This window comes from Leucoraja erinacea, chromosome 43 (assembly GCF_028641065.1).
Source record: "Leucoraja erinacea ecotype New England chromosome 43, Leri_hhj_1, whole genome shotgun sequence".
NCBI classification, from domain to species: domain Eukaryota; kingdom Metazoa; phylum Chordata; class Chondrichthyes; order Rajiformes; family Rajidae; genus Leucoraja; species Leucoraja erinaceus.
The window spans coordinates 1821713-1846825 of record NC_073419.1 but is presented as its reverse complement, the minus strand read 5'-3'; the positions used below and the strand labels follow the sequence as shown (position 1 = coordinate 1846825).

Genomic DNA, 25113 nt, shown 5'->3' with positions numbered 1-25113 from the left:
TCTCGGTCCTAAACGATTTCCCCCTTATCCTTAAACTGTGACCCCTTGTTCTGGATTTCCCCAACATCGGGAACAATCTTCCTGCATCTAGCCTGTCCAACAACCCCTTAAGAATTATGTAAGTTTCTATAAGATCCCCCCTCAATCTTCTAAATTCTAGTGAGTACAAGCCGAGTCTATCCAGTCTTTCTTCATATTAAAGTCCTGACATCCCAGGAATCAGACTGGTGAACCTTCTCTGTACTCCCTCTATGGGAGGAATGTCCTTCCTCAGATTAGGAGACCAAAACTGTACGCAATACTCCAGGTGTGGTCTCACCAAGACCCTGTACAACTGCAGTAGAACTTCCCTGCTCCTATACTCAAATCTTTTGCTATGACATTTTTGTTTCTTATATATTTTATTATTTATTATCTTAGTTTAGTTTAGTTTGGAGGTACAGCGTAAAACAAGCCCATCGGCCCACCGAGTCCACACCGACCAGCGATCACCCATTCATACTGGCACTATCCTACACACTGGGAACAATATACAGAAGCCAATAAACTTACAAACCTGTACGTCTTTGGAGTGTGGGAGGAAACCGGAGCACCCGGAGAAAACCCACGCAGGTCACGGAGAGAACATACAAACTCCGTAAAGACAGCACCCGTAGTCAGGATCGAACCCGGGTCTCTGGCGCTGTGAGGCAGCAACTCTACCGCTGCGCCACCGTGCCGCCCCATGTACTGTACATTTATGTTCCCGATGTCGGGCTCACAGCTTAAGAACAAGGGGTCGGCCATTTAGGGCTGAGATGAGGAAAAACCTTTTCACCCAGAGAGTTGTGAATCTGTGGAATTCTCTGCAACAGAAGGCAGTGGAGGCCAATTCACTGGATGTTTTCAAGAGAGAGTTAGATTTAGCTCTTAGGGCTGAAGGAATCAAGGGATATGGGGAGAAGGCAGGAACGGGGTACTGATTGTGGATGATCAGCCATGATCATATTGAATGGCGGTGCTGGCTCGAAGGGCCGAATGGCCTACTCCTGCACCTATTGTCTGCGTTTCTATGTTTCCATGTAACATGTGTTGCGTCTACTTGCATGTTAAGATGCTGCAGCTTGGAGTTTATTGTTCCGTGGTCGGTACATAAGACAATTAAACACTCTCTTCTCTCTCCTCATCTTTGTCTCATCAAAGGAGAAATGCCAACGAGAAGCTGCCTACCTCTTCAAGTTGGAGCAGGCCTTCAAGAATCAGTTGTCAGACATTAAAGCCCAGATTCTGCAGCCACTGGTCAAAGCTGGTGAGTGAGTGACTGTTCGATATCACATTACCTTATAACCTCAGGGATGGTTCATAACTTCATGTTCATCGGTGATAGGAACAGAATTGGGCCATTCGGCCCATCGAGTCCACTCCCCCATGCAATCATGGCTGATCTATCCCTCACCCTCAACCCCATTCTCCTGCCTTCTCCCCATAACCCGACGCCCGCACTTAGGGTGGCCAACTTCCTCACTCCCAAATAAGGGACAAAAAGGTCAAAATATGGGACAAATTCCTGACGGCAATTCGTGGACCGACTCTGCCATGGCTGGGTGAATGATGAGATGGCCCCGGGTGCTGGACTGCATACAAAGTCCAGCCGGCGGGCGGGCCAGCTGAGGAGTTTTGGCCCGGGGGCCGTGCGATATTGCACGCAAAGTCCGGCGCCCCGTCCAACTCAAGAACCGATGATCGGCCGTGAGAAGAAGTGGTGGTCATGTCGGCGGTAAGCGAAGGTCCAAAGGTCGGACAACTGGCCGGGCTGACGGGGCCATGGGCGAGGCGCTGCCGCTGCTGCTGCACTCCACGGGCTGCACTACGTCGGGACGGGTGAGGCGGGCTCGACCCGACAGTCCCCTCGACATGAGTAGTAGCGGTCAAATACGGGACAAGGGCGGTCCCGCGCGGAACAAACCAATTTAGCCCAATATACGGGATGTCCCGGCTAATACGGGACAGTTGGCGACCCTACCCGTACGAGTCAAGAATCTATCTATCTCTGCCTTAAAATTACCCATTGACTTGGCCTCCACACCCTTCTGTGGCAAAGAATTCCACAGATTCACCACCCTCTGACTAAAGAGTTCGAGTAAAGGTTCAGTGGGGCAGGACTTGAGTTGAAGTTGATGTAGTCACGTTGGAAAGGGTGCAGAGAGATTTACGAGAATGTTGCCTGGACTCGAGGGCATGAGCTACAGGGAGAGGTTGAGCAGGCTAGGACTCCATTCCTTGGAGAAAAGGAGGATGAGGGGTGAACTTAATATAGAATGTATAAAATTATGAGAGGAATAGGTCGGGTGAAAGCATATTTTCCCAATTATTAGTGGTGAAATTAATATAAATAGTAGAGGATAACTCCCATTCTCCTGCCTTCTCCCCATAACCTCTGACACCCGCACTAATCACCAATCTGTGAATCTTCACTGACTGTTGTTCTGGTGCGAGCATCTTGTGTTAATGTCTGCTGATTTGATAATGTGGACTAACTACATCAGGATGCATCACAGCTCGGTTTGGGACCAGCGCCATCCAAGACCCGTAAGAAATCGCAGCGAATTGTGGACGCAGCCCAGACCATCGCACAAACCCACCTCCATTCCATCGCCTCCATCTACACCTCACGCTGCCTCGGCAAGGCCAGCAGCATCATCAAGGACCAGTCGCACCCCAGCCACTCCCTCTTCTCCCCGCTCCCATCGGGCAAGAGGTACAGAAGTGTGAAAACGCACACACCTCCAGATTCAGGGGCAGTTTCTTCCCAGCTGTTATCAGGCATCTGAATCATCCCACCACAACCAGAGAGCAGCCCTGAACTACTATCTACCTCAGTGGGATCCTCCTTGACCTTGCTGGCTTTACTTTGCACTAAACGTTATTCCCTTCATCATGTATCTGTACACTCGAATCATGGCTCGATTGTAATCATGCATTGTCTTTCCGCTGACTGGTTAGCGCGCAACAAAAGCTTTTCACTGTACCTCGGTACACGTGACAATAAACTCAACTGAACTGCCCTCCAGGTAGGAAGGTGTGAGGTTACCCAGAGAGTGTTGCCTCCCCCAGGGGTCACAGCTCCAGAGACAGTCAGATCATTGGACCATCATATACATGTTTACCTCCATCCCGAGAGGGTGACTGACTCTGGGATTCTCCCCCTCATCCCATCAGGACTTCCCAATGCTTGGATGAGTCCCAGAGCATAGTGGACACTGGGAGATATGTGACTAGGACACCATATCACTGGGGTAGCTGGGATAACTCAGCGGGTCAGGCAGCATGTGTGGAGAACATGGATAGGTGACGTTTCACAGAGTGCTGGAGTAACTCAGCGGGTCAGGCAGCATCTGTGGAGAACATGGATAGGTGACGTTTCACAGAGTGCTGGAGTAACTCAGTGGGTCAGGCAGCATCTGTGGAGAACATGGATAGGTGACGTTTCACAGAGTGCTGGAGTAACTCAGCGGGTCAGGCAGCATCTGTGGAGAACATGGATAGGTGACGTTTCACAGAGTGCTGGAGTAACTCAGCGGGTCAGGCAGCATCTGTGGAGAACATGGATAGGTGACGTTTCACAGAGTGCTGGAGTAACTCAGCGGGTCAGGCAGCATCTGTGGAGAACATGGATAGGTGACGTTTCACAGAGTGCTGGAGTAACTCAGCGGGTCAGGCAGCATGTCTGGAGAACATGGATAGGTGATGTTTCACAGAGTGCTGGAGTAATTCACAGCACCAGGGACCCGGGTTCGATCCGAACATTGGGTGCCGCAAGTGTGGAGTTTGCATGTTCTCCCTGTGACTGCGTGGGTTTCCTCTGGGTGCTCTGGTCTCTGACAACCTTCCACGTTGATTTCCTTTCCATAGACGCTGCTGATCTGAAGTCACGGGCTCACCTGAAGGAGCACCTGTCTGCATTGGAGACGACTTTAGATGTTCTGTGTGATCGGGCAGAGGACCACTGCTCGCACCTGAATGAAAGCCGCCGTTCTTCAACCCACAGAGATCTCTACCTGGTCAAAGACGCTCAACACCTGAAGGAGGTTTACATCACGTAAGTCAGCGTGGTTAGAAGAGAAGGTGGACAAAAATGCTGGGGAAACTCAGCGGGTGAGGCAGCATCTATGGAGCGAAGGAATAGGTGACGTTTCGGGTCGAGACCCTTCTTCAGACTGATGTGGGGGGGGGGGAGGGGCAGGGGAAGAAGAAAGGAAGAGGCGGAGACAGTGGGCTGTGGGAGATCTGGGAAGGGGAGGGGAAGGAGGGAGAAAGCAGGGACTACCTGAAATTGGAGAAGTCAATGTTCATACTGCTGGGGTGTAAACTACCCAAGCGAAATATGAGGTGCTGCTCCTCCAATTTGCGGTGGGACTCACTTTGGCCATGGAGGAGGCCCAGGACAGGAAGGTCGGATTGGGAATGGGAGGGGGAGTTGAAGTGCTGAGCCACCGGGAGATCAGGTTGGTTAATGCGAACTGAGCGGAGGTGTTGGGCGGGGAACTTTCCCCAGACGACAATGTCTTTATGTGTGGGGAAAATGGGGTCTAGAAAATGTAGTTTTTTTAGATTTTAATTTAGTTTTGTTTAGATTTACAGCGCAGAAACAGGCCCTTCGGCCCACTGAGTCTGTGCCGACCAGCGACCCCCTCACATTAACACTATCCTACACACACACACGCGCACACACACGTACGCACACACACGTACGCACACACACACACACACACGCACGCACACACGTACACACACACGCACACACACTCACACGCACACACACACACACACACACGCGCACACACACACGCACGCACGCACGCACACACACACACACACACACACACACACACACACACACACACACACACACACACACGTACACACACGCATGCACACACACACACACACACGCACACAAACACGTACACACGCACACACACGCACGCACACACACACGCGCACACACACGCACACACACACACGCACACACATACACACGCACACACACACACATAAACACGCACATACGCACACACACATACACACACACACACACACACACGCACACACACACACACACACACACACACACACACACACACACACACACACAGACACACGCACTCACACATACACACACACACACACAGCCACACACACACACACACACACACACACACACACACACACACACACACACACACACACACACACACACACACACACACACACACACACACACACACACACACACACACACACACACACACACACACACACACACACACACACACACACACGGGACAATTTACATTCACACCAAGCCTATAAACCTGTACGTTTTTGAAATGTGAGAGGAAACCAGAGATCCCGGAGAAAACCCACGCGGTTTTTAAGAGCCCTATCTAGCTCTCTCGTGAAAGTATCCAGAGAACCGGCCTCCACCGCCCTCTGAGGCAGAGAATTCCACAGACTCACCACTCTGTGTGAGAAAAAGTGTTTCCTCGTCTCCGTTCTAAATGGCTTACCCCTTATTCTTAAACTGTGTGGCCCCTGGTTCTGGACGCCCCCAACATCGGGAACATGTTTCCTGCCTCTAGCGTGTCCAAACCCTTAGTAATCTTACATGTTTCAATAAGATCAAGAATGAATGAATGAATAAGTTTATTGGCCAAGTATTCACATACAAGGAATTTGCCTTGGTGCTCCGCCCGCAGATGACAACATGACATACAGTGACAGTTAGGAATGACACATGATGTAAACTAAACTAGTGTAATTTTCCCACCAAGCCCTCTCTTCCCTCTGTTCTGTCCCAAATGACTGTATGTGTAGGCTGGCTCAGTGCATGTTTGTCTTTCTCTCTTCCAGATACTTCACGACGTTCACAAACTATGCTGTTCTCAGTGGCTTCGAGCACATTGCCAAACAAACCAGGTATGTCAGAGACGGGAGAGGGCCACGCCTCGCAACGACCTGTTTCTCTCGAACTAAAACTAAACACAGTAGAGAAAACTCAGTGGGTCAGGCAGCATCTGTGGAGAACATGGATAGGTGACGTTTCACAGAGTGCTGGAGTAACTCAGCGGGTCAGGCAGCATCTGTGGAGAACATGGATAGGTGACGTTTCACAGAGTGCTGGAGTAACTCAGCGGGTCAGGCAGCATCTGTGGAGAACATGGATAGGTGACGTTTCACAGAGTGCTGGAGTAACTCAGCGGGTCAGGCAGCATCTGTGGAGAACATGGATAGGTGACGTTTCACAGAGTAATTGTCCCTAGTGTGTGCAGGACAGTGTTAGTGTGCGGGGATCACTGGACTGTTTCTGCGCTGTGTCTCTAAACCAAATTAAGATGACAACATCAGCATGACAATTACGCAGCCTCACTCTGTGTCGCCATGTTGAGTTGCTCCATAATCGGACTGGGGTGAAGTTGATTTTCCTGTTTGGCCCAGTCTCCAGTGTAAGGTGAAGGGAGGGGCTCCACTCGTGGAGAATGTTCACAGCCCGTTTTGCCGGGACCTGCGAGCTGCAACAAGTGTGGACAGGAGCAGCGCCCTACATAGCCAGAGGGTGGTGAATCTGTGGAATTAACTCTCTGCCACTGCCACATCCCTCCAGAGATGCTGCCTGCCCTGCTGAGTTACTCCAGCATTGTGTGAAAAACAGTGTCCTATCCATGTCCTTGTCCAAGTGTCTATGATCACTGTACTGCAGTTGTACAGGGTCTTGGTGAGACCACACCTGGAGTATTGCGTACAGTTTTGGTCTCCTAATCTGAGGAAAGACATTCTTGCCCTAGAGGGAGTACAGAGAAGGTTCACCAGACTGATTCCTGGGATGTCTGGACTTTCATATGAAGAAAGACTGGATAGACTCGGCTTGTACTCACTAGAATTTAGAAGGTTGAGGGGGGATCTTATAGAAACGTACAAAATTCTTAAGGGGTTGGACAGGCTAGATGCAGGAAGATTGGTCCCGATGTTGGGGAAGTCCAGAACCAGGGGTCACAGTTTAAGGATAAGGGGAAAATCTTTTAGGACCGAGATGAGGAAAACTTTTTTCACACAGAGAGTGGTGAATCTGTGGAATTCTCTGCCACAGAAGGTAGTTGAGGCCACAGTTCATTGACTATATTTAAGAGGGAGTTAGATGTGGCCCTTGGGGCTAAAGGGATCAGGGGGTATGGAGAGAAGGCAGGTACAGGATACTGAGTTGGATGATCAGCCATGATCATATTGAATGGCGGTGCAGGCTCGAAGGGCCGAATGGCCTACTCCTGTACCTATTTTCTATGTTTCTATGTTTCTATCACCCGATCACACTAGTTATCCCACTATTTAATTACCCATTCGGGAACTCGCGACCCTCTGTGCGACAAAAAACTTGCCCCGCACGTCTCCATTTTAACGTTGACCCTCTCAACTTAAAGCTATTCTCTCTCGTCTTTGACACTTCCAGCCAGGTGGAAACTTTCAGACTGTCCGACCGACCTATGCCTCTCATAATTGTATGACTGGGCTTGGATGGACATGCAGGAGGATGGAGGGATATGGATCATTGCAGGAAGAGGAGATTAGTTTAGTTTGGCATCATGTTAGACAATAGACAACAGGTGCAGGAGTAGGCCATTCGGCCCTTCTAGCCAGCACCGTCATTCAATGTGATCGTGGCTGATCATCCACAATCAGTACCCCGTTCCTGCCTTCTCCCCCATATCCCCAGACTCCGCTATCTTTAAGAGCCCTATCTAGCTCTCTCTTGAAAGTATACAGAGAACCGGCCTCCACCGTCCTCTGAGGCAGAGAATTCCACAGACTCACAACTCTCTGTGTGAAAAAGTGTTTCCTCGTCTCTGCTCTAAATGGCTTACCCCTTATTCTTAAACTGTGGTGGCCCCTGGTTCTGTTCTATCAGGTCTCCACTCAACCTCCGGCACTCCAGAGAAAAAAAAGCCTGAAGAAGGGTCTCGACCCGAAAGGTTGCCCATTCCTTCTCTCCAGAGATGCTGCCTGTCCTGCTGAGCTACTCCAGCATTCTGTGTCTCAAATAGTCTGATTGTTATAGAGAAGGCAAAAAGAGAGTTCCTCATGATTTCCTGGAGAGGTACTTGGACATGGAAAGTCTATTGGAGCAATGTTGGCATGTGGGACTAGTGTAGATGGGCTACCTTGGTTGGCATGGACAGGTTGGGCTGAAGGGCCTGTTTCCATGCTGTTTGACTCTATGCCCCTACGAGCTGGACTCTGTTGTCAAGCTGGAAAGAGTACAGAGAAGATTTACAAGCATGTTGCCAGGGCTAGAGGGTCTGAGCTATAGGGGAGGGTGAGTATTCCTTGGAAAGCAGGAGGATGAGGGGGGATCTTATAGAGGTGTATAAAATCATGAGAGGAATAGATCGGGTAGATGCACAGAGTCTCTTGCCCAGAGTAGGGGAATCGAGGACCAGAGGACATAGGTTCAAGGTGAAGGGGAAAAGATTTAATAGGAATCTGAGGGGTAACTTTTTCACACAGAGGGTGGTGGGTGTATGGAACAAGCTGCCAGAGGTGGTAGTTGAGGCTGGGACTATCCCAATGTTTAAGAAACAGTGAATGGCTGTGCTGGCTCGAAGGGTCGAATGGCCTACTCCTGCACCTATTGCCTATTACGCAGGTACCTTTTCACCATTTAAGAAGCAGTTAGGCAGGTACATGGATTGGACAGGTTTAGAGGGATATGGACCAAGTCAAGTCAAGTCAAGTCAAGCCACTTTTATTTCTATAGCACATTTAAAAAACAACTCTCGTTGTCCAAAGTGCTTTACATTGGTGGAGGTACTAACGTTATACAACATTGGTTCATAGATGAAGTACATACATAAATACATACATGTAGCCCTCCCTCAGAGGACGTCAAGAAAGGCTTGAGAGTAAAGATGAGTTTTAAGTCTCGACTTATAGGAGTCGATGGAGGGGGAAGTTCTGGGGGAAGAGGGGGTGCTGTTCCACAGTCTAGGAGCTGCAACCGCAAAGCCTTGGTCGCCCCTAAAGCTTATGCCTAGACCGCGGGATGTTCGGCCGATCTGAGGGACCTGGAGGTGGTGCGGTGGGTGACTTTTGATGTGGGCGAGAGCAAGAGGCTTTGTAGACATAAAGAAGGATCTTGAAATTTATTCAGACCAAACGCAGGCAGGCGAGACCAGTGTGGCTGGGACATTGTTGGCTGGTGTGGACAGAAAGGGCCTGTTTCCACACTGTATCACTCTGTGACTAATGTAGAACCCTGAAATTGCTGCTAAACTTTGTACTGAAAACTCAGCGATTCGTGAAGATGCCAATGTCGTCGCATTCTAATGACGTAACGATATTTGCAGTGACCACTGGAAGAGGAACAAGAACACGCTGAAACATTACCACAAGGATTCATCTTCTATCTCTATGAGTTTGCACCGTATCCTCCACGAGCCCGTGCGTTTACAGGTGCAGAAGTACATCGATATCCTCAGGAAACTCAGCTGGGGCTTGGAAAAGGTCAGTCCACTGAGCGCCATTTCACTTCAGATCCGTTCTATTTGTCATAAGTGGGTTAACACAGGGTCAACGGTACAATGAAATATGTTTGACAAGACAACAGGCCACCTCAGCAATGATATTACAAGGATAAAAATAAGTAAGTAATTAAGTAAGTAAGTTTATTGGCCAAGTATTCACATACAAGGAATTTGCCTTGGTGCTCCGCCCGCAAGTAACAACATTCAGATTCAGATTCAGATTCAGATTCAATTTTAATTGTCATTGTCAGTGTACAGTACAGAGACAACAAAATGCATTTAGCATCTCCCCTGAAGAGCGACATAGCAAACGATTTGAATAAATAATAATAAGTGTCGGGGGGGGGGGGGGGTGGTGGTGATTGGCAGTCACCGAGGTACGTTGTTGAGTAGAGTGACAGCCGCCTTAAGAAGCTGTTCCTCGACCTGCTGGTTCGGCAACGGAGAGACCTGTAGCGCCTCCCGGATGGTAGGAGGGTAAACAGTCCATGGTTGGGGTGAGAGCAGTCCTTGGCGATGCTGAGCGCCCTCCGCAGACAGCGGCAGTTATCAATGACTCAGAAAACACTAAACATTACTAATAATAAAACATTAATGATAAAACACCATTGGTCAAGCATGTGAAACAACAAAATACCAGAGCACAAGGAGGCTACAGATTTTGGGTTATTGAGTAGAGCTACTACCCGTGGATAAAAACTGTTTTTATGTCTGGCTGTGGCAGCTTTGACAGTCCGGAGTCGCCTTCCAGAGGGAAGTGATTCAAAGAGTTTGGGGCCAGGGTGAGAGGGGTCAGAGGTGATCTTGCCCGCTCGCTTCCTGGCCTTTGCAGTGTACAGTTCATCAATGGAGGGAAGGTTGCAACCTTAAGATTAAAAAAAGATAAGATAAAAGTGGCATTGGTTGATAAAAGACAATAATAAATAAAAAATCAAATAATAAACATATATGAGTCCAATAGACAATACACAATAGGTGCAGGAGTAGGCCATTCGGCCCTTTGAGCCGGCACCGCCATTCAATGTGATCATGGCTGATCATCCACAATCAGTACCCCGTTCCTGCCTTCTCCCCATATCCCCTGACTCTGCTATTTTTAAGAGCCCTATCTAGCTCTCTCTTGAAAGCATCCAGAGAACCGGCCTCCACCGCCTACTGAGGCAGAGAATTCCTCACACTCACCACTCTCTGTGAGAAATGATGTGTTTATGAGTTTCAACTTACAAACTCGATGACCATGTAACACAACCAACTGCAGATGCTGGTCCATACCTAAGAGAGATACGTAAGCTCATAGGTTCATTAGTGATGTGAGCAGAATTAGGCCATTCGGCCCATCTTGTCTACCACGCCATTCAATCATGGCTGATCTATCTCTCCCTCCAAACCCCATTCTCCTGCCTTCTCCCCATAATCCCTGACACCCGCACTAATCAACAATCTATCTTCTTCTTCTTTCGTGTGGCGTGCACAGCCTAAAGTTGTTCTATTTGATCTTCCGTTTGTGCACGTCGAGTTGATTGCAATAGTCGAAACAGGGCAGACCATGTGAAGGTTGCAATGTTCCACCTCAAGAATCTGTCAATCTCTGCTTTAAAAATAGGTGACGTTTCACAGAGTGCTGGAGTAACTCAGCGGGTCAGGCAGCATAGAAACATAGAAACATAGGAAATAGGTGCAGGAGTAGGCCATTCGGCCCTTCGAGCCTGCACCGCCATTCGATATGATCATGGCTGATCATCCAACTCAGTATCCCATCCCTGCCTTCTCTCCATACCCCCTGATCCCTTTAGCCACAAGGGCCACATCTAACTCCCTCTTAAATATAGCCAATGAACTGGCCTCAACTACCTTCTGTGGCAGAGAATTCCACAGATTCACCACTCTCTGTGTGTGAAAAATGATTTTCTCATCTCGGGCCTAAAATTCTTCCCTCTTATCCTTAAACTGTGACCCCTTGTTCTGGACTTCCCCAACATCGGGAACAATCTTCCTGCATCTAGCCTGTCCAACCCCTTAAGTTTCTATAAGATACCCCCCCTCAATCTTCTGAATTCTAGCGTGTACAAACAGAGTCAATCCAGTCTTTCTTTATATGAAAGTCCTGCCATCCCAGGTATCAGACTGGTGAACCTTCTCTGTACTCCCTCTATGGCAAGATTGTCTTTCCTCAGATTAGGAGACCAAAACTGTACGCAATACTCCAGGTGTGGTCTCACCAAGACCCTGTACAACTGCAGTAGAGCCTCCCTGCTCTTATACTCAAATCCTTTTCCTATGAATGCTAACATACCATTTGCTTTCTTCACTGCCTGCTGCACCTGCATTCCTACTTTCAATGACTGGTGTACCATGATACCCAGGTCTCGTTGCATCTCCCCTTTTCCTAATTGGCCACCATTCAGATAATAGTCTAGTTTCCTGTTTTTGCCACCAAAGTGGATAACCTCACATTTATCCACATTATACTGCATCTGCCATGCATTTGCCCACTCACCAAGCCTATCCAAGTCACCTTGCAGCCTCCTAGCATCCTCCTCACAGCTAATACGGCCCCCCAGCTTCGTGTCATCCGCAAACTTGGAGATGTTGCATTCAATTCCCTCATCCAGATCATTAATATATATTGTAAATAGCTGGGGTCCCAGCACTGAGCCTTGCGGTACCCCACTAGTCACTGCCTGCCATTCTGAAAAGGACCCGTTTACTCTTTGCTTCCTGTCTGCCAGCCAGTTCTCTAATCCACCCCCATCAAAGTTTGTACTGAACCATATAACCATATAACCATATAAATTACAGCATGGAAACAGGCCATCTCGGCCCTACAAGTCCGTGCCGAACAACTTTTTTCCCTATCCCACTAATCCATAACCCTCCATTCCCTTCTCATCCATATGGATCCAATTTATTTTTAAATGAAAGCCTTCCTCCAAAGTCCAGAAGCTCATAACACACCGCTCCACCCTGGAGTAAAGAGGTTCCCCCTCATGTTACCCCCCTAAACACTGTTCCTACTAGTTACATCCCCTCGAAAAAAGCTTCTATATCAACTCTGATATCCCTCAGACATTTTAAAGACCTCTATCAAGTCCCCCCTTAACCTTCTGCGTCCAAAAATAAGCTGACTTTGTCCAATGATTCTGAAAGTCCACTTTTCAAATCCACTGCTGCTATCCCATCTTTAATAACCTACTCGTCAGAATTTTTACCTTTCATAAATCCATGCGACTTTGTCCAATGAATTCAGCACTTTCCAAATGTGCTGCTATCCCATCTTTAATAACTGACTCCAGAATTTTCCCCACTACCGATGTAAGACTAACTGGTCTGCAATTCCCCGTTTTCTCTCTCCCTTTTAAAAAGTGGGGTTGCATTAGCTACCGTCCAGTCCTCAGGAACTACTCCAGAATCTAAAGAGTTTTGAAAGATTATCACTAATTCATCCACTATTTCTGCGGCTACTTCCTTAAGTACTCTGGGATGCAACTTGGCCCTGGGGATTTATCGGCCTTTAATCCATTCAATTTACCTAACACCACTTCCCGGCTAACCTGGATTTCACTCAGTTCCTCCATCTCATTTAACCCCCGGTCCCTTGCTATTTCCAGCAGATTATTTATGTCTTCCTTAGTGAAGACAGAACCAAAGTAGTTATTCAATTGGTCTGCCATGTCCTTGTTCCCCAAGATCAATTCGCCTGTTTCTGACTGCAAGGGACCTACATTTGTTTTAACTAATCTTTTCCTCTTCACATATCTATAAAAACTTTTGCAGTCAGTTTTTATGTTCCTTGCCAGTTTTATTTCATAATCTATTTTCCCTTTCCTAATTAAGCCTTTTGTCCTCCTCTGCTGGACTCTGAATTTCTCCCAGTCCTCTGGTAGGCTGCTTGTTCTAGCTAATTTGTACGCTTCATCTTTTGTTTTGATACTATCCCTGATTTCCCTTGTTATCCACGGATGCACTACCTTCCCTGATTTATTCTTTTGCCAAACTGGGATGAACACTTGTTGTAGTTCATCCCTGCAGTTTTTAAATGCCTTCCATTGCATATCTACCGTCAACCCTTTAAGAATCATTTGCCAGTCTATCTTGGCCAATTCACGTCTCATACCCTCAAAGTCACCTTTCTTTAAGTTCAGGACCCTTGTTTCTGAATTAACAATGTCACTCTCCATCCTAATGAAGAACTCAACCATATTATGGTCACAAATAAGCTGGCCACGTTTTCTGCCCCTTAGTGTTCGCAGCTCAACCCATATCGATTCCACATCCTCCAAGCTAATGTCCTTCCTTTCTATTGCGTTAATCTGTGGAGAACATGGATAGGTGACGTTTCACAGTGTGCTGGAGTAACTCAGTGGGTCAGGCAGCATCTGTGGAGAACAACGATACGTGACGTTTCCCAGAGTGCTGGAGTAACTGGGTCAGGCAGCATCTGTGGAGAACATGGATAGGTGACGTTTCACAGAGTGCTGGAGTAACTCAGCGGGTCAGGCAGCATCTGTGGAGAACATGGATAGGTGACGTTTCACAGAGTGCTGGAGTAACTCAGTGGGTCAGGCAGCATCTGTGGAGAACATGGATAGGTGACGTTTTGAGTTTAAGATTCATAGAAACATAGAATAGTTCTATGTTTTCCTAAGACTCTTTAGACTCGAAATGTTGCCTAACCAAGTTCACAACCTAAATCATAAGAAGGGTCTTGACCTGAAACGTCTCCCATTCCATCTCTCCAGAGATGCTGCCTGACCCACTGAGTTAGTCCAGCATCTTGTATCGGCCATGATATATTAATATGCATGAACATTGGACAGTACACCACAGGAACTGGCCCTTCGGCCCACAATGTCAGTGCCAAACCTGTTGCCAAGATCTGCATTGAATTCATATCCCTGTCCAAACTCTCCCTGAAGCTAACATCCCCTGGTCCAGGCATCGTTCTGGTGAACCCCCTCTACACCCTCCCCAAAGCCTCCACATCCTTCCTGTAAACCAGGGGTCAGAAAGCTACGGCCCCCGGGCCGAAAGCAGCCCATCACCCAAAATAAACCGGCCCGCAGACTTCCGTCATCTCCGGTACCTCCCGGGCCCGAGGCGCGGTGACGCAAGGAGGCCTGCGCTCGCGGCCACCATGGCGGATCGGGGCCGAGCGGCGAGCTGTGGCTGTACCGCATCCTGCGCAAAGCCGCTAGCACGGCCATGCACCTCCCGTGTCTGGGCTTCACTGTCGGGATCGGGGTTGTCAATGGGCCGGGGACGAGTGAATGTGAGTATTTGAGCCACCGCCTTCAGGACAGAGCCAAGGCAATGGCCCGTCGATACACCATGTTGGTGAGCGCCCGTAACTAGGGACGCCATGTTGGTGAAGCGCCCGTAACTAGGGACGCCATGTTGGTGAAGGCCCGTGACTAGGGGCGCCATGTTGGTGAGCGCCCGTAACTAGGGACGCCATGTTGGTAAGCGCCCGTTCAATTTTCCAGCATCTGCAGTTTCTTCTTAAACTCCTTCTGTAATACTCGTACAGGCACTTTTAAGGAGTTACAGATTTGGACTCCAAGATTCCTCTAAACTTAGTCGAATAGTTATACAGCACGGATACAGGCCCTTCGGCCCAACTCATCCATGTCGACCATGTTAGCTACCAGAGAAATCTCCATTTGCCTGCTTTGGCAAACAGGCCCATCGGCCAACCGAGTCCACACTGACCAGTGATCACCCGTACACTAGTTCTATCCTGCACACACGAAGGGCAATAGACACAAACCAATTAACCTACAAACCTGCACGTCTTCGGAGTGTGGGAGGAAACCGGAGCACCCGGAGAAAACCCACACAGGTCCAGGGAGAACGTACAAACAGCACCCGTATTCAGGATGGAACATGTTCCCGATGTTGGGGGAGTCCAGAACCAGGGGCCACAGAGACGAGGAAACACTTTTTCTCACAGAGAGTGGTGAGTCTGTGGAATTCTCTGCCTCAGAGGGCGGTGGAGGCCGGTTCTCTGGATACTTTCAAGAGAGAGCTAGATATGGCTCTTAAAGATAGCGGAGTCAGGGGGTATGGGGAGAAGGCAGGAACGGGGTACTGATTGGGGATGATCAGCCATTATCACATTGAATGGCGGTGCTGGCTCGAAGGGCCGAATGGCCTACTCCTGCACCTATTATCTATTGTCTATTGGAACGCGGGTCTCTGGCAGAGTGAGGCAGCAACTCTATCGCTGCGCCACTGTGCCGCCCCAAACATTCAGTTCAAGTGTTTAGGATTCCTCGTCTCTATCATCTGCAGAGCCCGGAGGTCAAACCTATCGCAGAAGCACTGGTGACTTTCATCGATCTCGACAAGTGGATCCAGCAGTCTCTGGATGTGGCCACCTCCACCAAAACTCTCTGGAACTCACTCGGAAGTAAACTAACTGTGAGTAGCAAACACACTCTGTTCAACATTATCAATGTCGCTGTCAATTCTGCATTTGTTTAGCTCATCTTTGTCACGTGTACCGAGGTACGGTGAAAAGCGTTTTGTTGCGTGCTATCCAGTCAGCGGAAAGACAATCCACGATTACAATCGAGGCGTCCACAGTGTACAGATACATGATAAGGGAATAATGTTTAGACCAAGGTAAAGTCCGATTAAAGACATTACAATATGCTTTGCAGCCAATTACCGACATGTTTAAAATATTATGTGTAAGAAGGAACTATAAGGAAGATAGACCAAGTGCTGGAGTAACTCAGCGGGTCAGGCAGCATCTGTGGAGAACATGGATAGGTGACGTTTCATAGAGTGCTGGAGTAACTCAGCGGGTCAGGCAGCATCTGTGGAGAACATGGATAGGTGACGTTTCACAGAGTGCTGGAGTAACTCAGCGGGTCAGGCAGCATCTGTGGAGAACATGGATAGGTGACGTTTCACAGAGTGCTGGAGTAACTCAGCGGGTCAGGCAGCATCTGTGGAGAACATGGATAGGTGACGTTTCACACAGTGCTGGAGTAACTCAGCGGGTCAGGCAGCATCTGTGGAGAACATGGATAGGTGACGTTTCACACAGTGCTGGAGTAACTCAGCGGGTCAGGCAGCATCTGTGGAGAACATGGATAGGTGACGTTTCACAGAGTGCTGGAGTAACTCAGCGGGTCAGGCAGCATCTGTGGAGAACATGGATAGGTGACGTTTCACAGAGTGCTGGAGTAACTCAGCGGGTCAGGCAGCATCTGTGGAGAACATGGATAGGTGACGTTTCACAGAGTGCTGGAGTAACTCAGCGGGTCAGGCAGCATCTGTGGAGAACATGGATAGGTGACGTTTCACAGAGTGCTGGAGTAACTCAGCGGGTCAGGCAGCTGGTGGAAGTAAGGAATAGGGGTCTAGACACTTCCTCTGGACATCCATAGTAAAGATGAAGGAACGGGGACCTGACCCACTGAATAACTCCGGCTTTTTGTGTCTATCCTTTAAACTGTTAGTTTAGTTTATTGTCACATGTACCGAGGTACAGTGAAAAGCTTTTCGTCACTTGCTAACCAGTCAGTGTATAGACAATACACGATTACAATCGTGCCGTCCACAGTGTACAGATACATCATTAAGGGAATAATGTTTTGTGCAAGATAAAGTCCGATCAAGGATAGTCCGAGGGTCACCAATGAGGTAGATAGTAGTTCAGGACTGCTCTCTGGTTGTGATGGGATGGTTCAGTTGCCTGATAACAGCCGGGAAGAAACTGTCCCTGAATCTGGAGGTGTGTGTTTTCACACTTCTGTACCTCTTGCCCGATGGGAGAGGGGAGAAGAGGGAGTGGCCGGGGTGCGACTGGTCCTTGATGATGCTGCTGGCCTTGCCGAGGCAGCGTGACGTGTAGATGGAGTCAATGGAAGGGAGGTTGGTTTATGCGATGGTCTGGGCCATGTTTACAGGCAAAGGGTCCTGATCCGAAACGTCACACAGATAGTTGTGAGTCTGTGGAATTCTCTGCCTCAGAGGGCGGTGGAGGCCGGTTCTCTGGATACTTCCAAGAGAGAGCTAGATAGGGCTCTTAAAGATAGCGGAGTCAGGGAATATGGGGAGAAGGCAGGAACGGGGAACTGATTGGGGATGATCAGCCATGATCACATTGAATGGTGGTGCTGGCTCGAAGGGCTGAATGGCCTACTCCTGCACCTATTGTCTATTGTCTGTTGTCACCCAACCATATTCGTGTTCATAGGTTATCGGGGCAGAAGGAGGTCATTTGGCCCATGGAGTTCACTGTGTGTCTACATGATGTGTGAGGGGGGGGAGCTGTGGGCTACCTTAAATCAGGAACCAGAAGCGCCACATGATGACTTTAGCGTCGGAAAAAAACACCAGCCCGTCTTTCTCACTTCCCAATCTCTGTGCAGCCAGCTTACCCCATTGCTGTAACTTGCTAATAATGCAAATCATGCATCACAAAGTTATTTTCTCCCTCAGTCATAAGGTCATGCAATCTCAGGAGTCACAGAGTCATAGAGTGATTCAGCGTAGAAACGGGCCCTGCAGCCCAACTTGCCCACACCGGCCAACAATATCCCAGCTACACTAGGCCCACCTGCCCGCGTTTGGCCCCATATCCCTCCAAGTATCCCCGGCATCCCCGGGCGCGTGCTCAGGGCCTGTGCTGCGCAGCTGACAGACGTCTGGACTGACATCTTCAACCTGTCACTTGCCCAAGCAGTTGTCCCCACTTGCCTTAAAGCCACCTCCATCGTGCCAGTGCCAAAACACTCCACTGCGGCAAGCCTCAACGACTTCCGCCCAGTTGCACTTACCCCCATCATCACCAAGTGCTTCGAGAGGCTGGTCCTGGCACACCTCAAAAGCTGCCTACCCCCCACACTGGATCCCTATCAGTTTGCCTATCGCAAGAACAGGAGTACGGAGGATGCCATCTCAACGGCACTTCACTCCGCCCTCTCCCACCTTGACAACAGAGACACTTATGTAAGAATGCTGTTCATCGATTACAGCTCAGCATTCAACACCATTATTCCATCAAAACTGATCACCAAACTCGGTAACCTGGGCATCGACCCCTCCCTCTGCAACTGGATACTGGACTTTCTAACCAACAGACCCCAGTCTGTGAGGTTAGACAAGCACACCTCTTCAACCCTCACCCTGAACACCGGCGTTCCTCAGGGCTGTGTGCTGAGCCCCCTCCTCTACTCCCTCTTCACCTATGACTGCACACCTGTACATGGTACTAACACCATCATCAAGTATGCAGATGATACAACGGTGATTGGCCTCATCAGCAACAACGATGAACTGGCCTACAGGGAGGAGGTCCAGCACTTAGCAGCATGGTGCGCTGACAACAACCTGGCCCTTAACTCCAAGAAGACCAAGGAGCTCATTGTAGACTTCAGGAAGTCCAGAGGCGGCACGCACACCCCCATCCACATTAACGGGACGGAGGTGGAACGTGTTTCTAGCTTCAGGTTCCTGGGAGTCAACATCTCCGATGACCTCTCTTGGACCCACAATACCTCTACTCTGATCAAGAAGGCTCATCAGCGTCTCTTCTTCCTGAGGAGACTGAAGAAGGTCCATCCGTCTCCTCAGATCCTGGTGAACTTCTACCGCTGCACCATCGAGAGCATCCTTACCAACTGCATCACAGTATGGTATGGCAACTGCTCTGTCTCCGACCGGAAGGCACTGCAGAGGCTGGTGAAAATTGCCCAACGCATCACCGGTTCCACGCTCCCCTCCATTGAGTCTGTCCAAAGCAAGCGCTGTCTGCGGAGGGCGCTCAGCATCGCCAAGGACTGCTCTCACCCCAACCATGGACTGTTTACCCTCCTACCATCCGGGAGGCGCTACAGGTCTCTCCGTTGCCGAACCAGCAGGTCGAGGAACAGCTTCTTTCCGGCGGCTGTCACTCTACTAAACAACGTACCTCGGTGACTGCCAATCACCCCCCCCCCCCCGGACACTTATTATTTATTTTTTATTCAAATCGTTTGCTATGTCGCTCTTCAAGGGAGATGCTAAATGCATTTTGTTGTCTCTGTACTGTACACTGACAATGACAATTAAAATTGAATCTGAATCTGAATCTGAATCTGAATCGGTATAAGGAATAAAGTGGATGAGCTTGAGGCTCCGTTAGAAACTGGCAAGTATGATGTTGTGGGAATTACAGAGACATGGCTGCAAGAGGGCCAGGGCTGGGAACTGAATATTCAGGGGGTACACAGCCTATCGAAAAGACAGACAGGGGGGGGGGGCAGAGGGGGTGGGGTTACTCTGTTGGTGAGGAATGAAATTCAGTCCCTTGCGAGGGGTGACGTTGAAACAGGAGATGTGGAGTCAGTATGGATAAAACTAAGGAATTGCAAGGGTAAAAAGACCCTAATGGGACTAATCTACAGGCCCCCAAACAGTAGCCTGGATATAGGGCGCAAGTTGAATCAGGAGTTAAAATTGGCATGTAGCAAAAGTAATGCTGTGGTTGTTATGGGAGATTTCAACATGCAGGTAGACTGGGAAAATCAGGTTGGTACTGGACCCCAGGAAAGGGACTTTGTAGAGTGCCTTTGTGATGGATTCTTAGAACAGCTTGTATTGGAGCCTACCAGGGAGAAGGCAATTCTGGGTTTAGTGTTGTGTAATGAACCGGATTTGATAAAGGACCTCAAGGTTAATGAGCCATTAGGAGGTAGTGGCCATAACATGGTCAGGTTTAATCTACAATTGGAGAGGGAGAAGGGTAGATCGGAGGTGTCGGTGTGTTCAACTTTGTTCAAGGGGACTATGGGGCCATGAGGGAGGAGCTGGACAAAGTTGACTGGAAAGATACACTGGCAGGGATGACAGTGGACCAAAAATGGCAGGTGTTTCTAGGAATAATACATAGAAACATAGAAATTAGGTGCAGGAGTAGGCCATTCGGCCCTTCGAGCCTGCACCGCCATTCAATATGATCATGGCTGATCATCCAACTCAGTATCCTGTACCTGCCTTCTCTCCATACCACCTGATCCTTTTAGCCACAAGGGCCACATCTAACTCCCTCTTAAATATAGCCAATGAACTGGCCTCAACTACCTTCTGTGGCAGAGAATTCCACAGATTCACCACTCTCTGTGTGAAAAATGTTTTCCTCATCTCGGTCTTAAACGATTTCCCCCTTATCCTTAAACTGTGACCCCTTGTTCTGGACTTCCCCAACATCGGGAACAATCTTCCTGCATCTAGCCTGTCCAACCCCTTAAGAATTTTGTAAGTTTCTATAAGATCCCCCTCAATCTTCTAAATTCTACCGAGTACAAGCCGAGTCTATCCAGTCTTTCTTCATATGAAAGTCCTGACATCCCAGGAATCAGTCTGGTGAACCTTTTCTGTACTCGCTCTATGGCAAGAATGTCTTTCCTCAGATTAGGAGACCAAAACTGTACGCAATACGCCAGGTGTCGTCTAACCAAGACCCTGTACAACTGCAGTTGGACCTCCCTGCTCCTATACTCAAATCCTTTTGCTATGAATGCTAACATACCATTCGCTTTCTTCACTGCCTGCTGCACCTACATGCCTACTGAGGCCATGCGCCAACTCTCGGACACTGAGGCCACGCGCCAACTCTCGGACACCTCCTCCTACCTACCCCGGGACCATGACCCCACTGACAAGCACCAGGCCACCATCTCCAGCACCATCACCGACTTCATCAACTCCCAATGCCCTACCCTCATTGTTCCCCAGCCCTGCACGGCCCGATTTTACCTTCTCCCAAAAATCCACAAACCTGATTATCCTGATAGACCCATTGTCTCTGCCTGTTCGTGCCCCACCGAACTCATTTCCAAATACCTTGACTCCATCCTATCCCCCTTGGTCAAATCCCTCCCTACCTATGTTCTAGGCACCTCAGACACTCTCCGTCGTCTCCGCACATTCCATTCTCTAGGCCCTCACCCCCTCATCTTCACCATGGACGTCCAGTGACTCTTTACCTCCATCCCCCACCAGGATGGTCTCAAAGCCCTCTGGTTCTTCCCCGACCAGAGGGGCAACCTATACCCAGCCACTGACACTCTCCTCCGCCTAGCGGAGTTGGTCCTCACCCTCAACAACTTTACGTTTGACTCCTCCCATTTCCTCCAAACACAAGGCGTAGCTATGGGCACACGCATGGGCCCCAGCTACGCCTGCCTCTTTGTCGGGTACATTGAACAATCCTTGTTCAGTACGTACCAGGGCCCCATCCCCAACCTCTACCTCCGCTACATCGACGGCTGCTTTGGTGCCACCTCCTGCACCCGCACACAACTGACTGACTTCATCCACTTCACCACTAATTTCCATCCGGCACTGAAATACACCTGGACCATTTCCGACACTTCCCTACCATTCCTTGACCTCACTATCTCCATTGCAGGTGATAGACTTCTGACCGACATACACTATAAACCCACTGACTCCCATGGCTATCTGGACTACACTTCTTCCCAACCTGCTTCCTGTAAGGACTCCATCCCCTACTCCCAATTCCTCCGTCTACGCCACATCTGCTCCACGGATGAGGCGTTCCACACCAGGACATCTGAAATGTCCTCATTATTCAGGGAACAGGGGTCCCCCTCCTCCACCATAAATGAGGCTCGCACCAGGGTCTCTTCCATACCCCGCAACACTGCTCTCTCTCCCCATCCCCCCACTCGCAACAAGGGCAGAGTCCCCCTAGTCCTCACCTTTCACCGCACCAGCCGTCACATACAAAAAGTAATCCTACGTCAGTTTCGCCACCTCCAACGTGACCCCACCACTCGCCACATCTTCCCATCTCCCCCCATGTCTGCCTTCCGCAAAGACCGCTCCCTCCATAACTCCCTTGTCAATTCTTCCCTTCCCTCCCGTACCACCCCCTCCCCGGGCACTTTCCCTTGCAACCGCAAGAAATGCAACACCTGTCCCTTCACCTCCCCCCTCGACTCCATTCAAGGACCCAAGCAGTCGTTCCAGGTGCGACAGAGGTTTACCTGCATCTCCTCCAACCTCATCTATTGCATCCGCTGCTCTAGATGTCAGCTGATATACATCGGTGAGACCAAGCGGAGGTTGGGCGATCGTTTTGCCGAACACCTCCGCTCAGTCCGCAAGAACCTACCTGACCTCCCGGTGGCTCATCACTTCAACTCCCCCTCCCATTCCGAATCCGACCTCTCTGTCCTGGGCCTCCTCCATGGCCAGAGTGAGCAACACCGGAAATTGGAGAAACAAGCACCTCATATTCCGCTTGGAGAGTCTGCATCCTGCGGGCATGAACATTGAATTCTCCCAATTTTGTTAGTCCTTGCTGTCTCCTCCCTTTCCTCAGCCCTCGAGCTGTCTCCTCCCATCCCCCAGCCTCCGGGCTCCTCCTCCTTTTTCCTTTCTTCTCCCCCCCCCTCCCCCCGATCAGTCTGAAGAAGGGTTTCGGCCCGAAACTTTGCCTTTTTCCTTCGCTCCATAGATGCTGCTGCACCTGCTGAGTTTCTCCAGCTTTTTTGTGTATCTACCTACTTTCAATGACTGGTATACCATGATACCCAGGTCTCGTTGCATCTCCCCTTTTCCTAATCGGCCACCATTCAGATAATAGTCTACTTTCCTGTTTTTGCCACCAAAGTGGATAACCTCACATTTATACTGCATCTGCCATGCATTTGCCCACTCACCCAGCATATCCAAGTCACCTTGCAGCCTCCTAGCATCCTCCTCACAGCTAACACTGCCCCCCAGCTTCGTGTCATCCGCAAACTTGGAGATGTTGCATTCAATTCCCTCGTCCAAATCATTAATATATATTGTAAATAGCTGGGGTCCCAGCACTGAGCCTTACGATACCCCACTAGTAACTGCCTGCCATTGTGAAAAGGACCCGTTTACTCCTACTCTTTGCTTCCTGTCTGCCAGCCAGTTCTCTATCCACATCAATACTGAACCCCCAATACTGTGTGCTTTAAGTTCGTATACTAATGTATACTCTTATGTGGGACCTTGTCGAAAGCTTTCTGAAAGTCCAGATATAACACATCCACTGGTTCTCCCTTATCCACTCTACTAGTTACATCCTCGAAAAATTCTATAAGATTCGTCAGACATGATTTACCTTTCATAAATCCATGCTGACTTTGTCCAATGATTTCACCACTTTCCAAATGTGCTGCTATCCCATCTTTAATAACTGACTCTAGCAGTTTCCCCACTACTGATGTTAGACTAATTGGTCTGTAATTCCCCGTTTTCTCTCTCCCTCCCTTTTTAAAACGTGGGGTTACATTAGCTACCCTCCAATCCTCAGGAACTACTGCAGAATCGAAAGAGTTTTGAAAAATTATCACTAATGCATCCACTATTTCTGCGGCTACTTCTTTAAGTACTCTGGGATGCAGCCTATCTGGCCCTGGGGATTTATCGTCCTTTAATCCATTCAATTTACCTAACACCACTTCCCGGCTAACCTGGATTTCACTCAGTTCCTCAATCTCATTTGACCCCCGGTCCCCTGCTGTTCCTGGCAGATTATTTATGTCTTCCTTAGTGAATACAGAACCAAAGTAGTTATTCAATTGGTCTGCCATGTTCCCCATGATCAATTCACCTGTTTCTGACTGCAAGGGACCTACATTTGTTTTAAATAATCTTTTATTCTTCACATATCTATAAAAACTTTTGCAGTCAGTTTTTATGTTTCCTGCCAGTTTTCTTTCATAATCTATTTTCCCTTTCCTAATTAAGCTCTTTGTCCTCCTCTGCTGGACTCTGAATTTCTCCCAGTCCTCTGGTAGGCTGCTTTTTCTGGCTAATATGTATGCTTCATCTTTTGTTTTGACACTATCCCTGATTTCCCTTGTTATCCATGGATGCACTACCTTCCCTGATTTATTCTTTTGCCAAACTGGGATGAACAATTGTTGTAGTTCATCCATGCAGTCTTTAAATGCCTTCCATTGCATATCCACCGTCAATCCTTTAAGAATCAATCGCCAGTCTATCTTGGTCAATTCATGTCTCATACCCTCAAAGTTACCTTTCTTTAAGTTCAGGACCCTTGTTTCTGAAGTAACAATGTCACTCTCCATCCTAATGAAGAACTCAACCATATTATGGTCACTCTTGCCCAAGGGGCCACGCACAACAAGACTGCTAACTAACCCTTCCTCATTACTCAATACCCAATCTAGAATAGTCTGCTCTCTTGTTGGTTCCTCTACATGTTGGTTTAGAAAACTATCCCGCATACATTCCAAGAAATCCTCTTCCTCAGCACCCTTGCCAATTTGATTCACCCAATCTATATGTAGATTGAAGTCACCCATTATAACTGTTTTACCTTTGTTGCACGCATTTCTAATTTCCTGTTTGATGCCATCCCCATCTCCACTACTACTGTTAGGTGGCCTGTACACAACTCCAACTAGCGTTATCTGCCCCTTAGTGTTTTGCAGCTCTACCCATATCGATTCCACATCCTCCAAGCTAATGTCCTTCCTTTCTATTGCGTTAATCTCCTCTCTAACCAGCAACGCTACCCCACCTCCTTTTCCTT

The 25113-nt window shown here is 48.8% G+C and overlaps 1 protein-coding gene across 1 annotated transcript in view; it reads left to right on the top strand.

Annotated features, from left to right (window-relative positions):
* Nucleotides 1–25113, top strand: part of LOC129714858 (ALS2 C-terminal-like protein) — a 111793-nt gene that overhangs the window by 17250 nt on the left and 69430 nt on the right. Inside the window, exons 3-7 of the mRNA XM_055664685.1 lie at nucleotides 1183–1288; nucleotides 3892–4078; nucleotides 5893–5958; nucleotides 9378–9534; nucleotides 15846–15974. Of these exons, the coding sequence (XP_055520660.1) occupies nucleotides 1183–1288; nucleotides 3892–4078; nucleotides 5893–5958; nucleotides 9378–9534; nucleotides 15846–15974 (645 nt within the window). The remainder of the gene's footprint in view (nucleotides 1–1182; nucleotides 1289–3891; nucleotides 4079–5892; nucleotides 5959–9377; nucleotides 9535–15845; nucleotides 15975–25113) is intronic.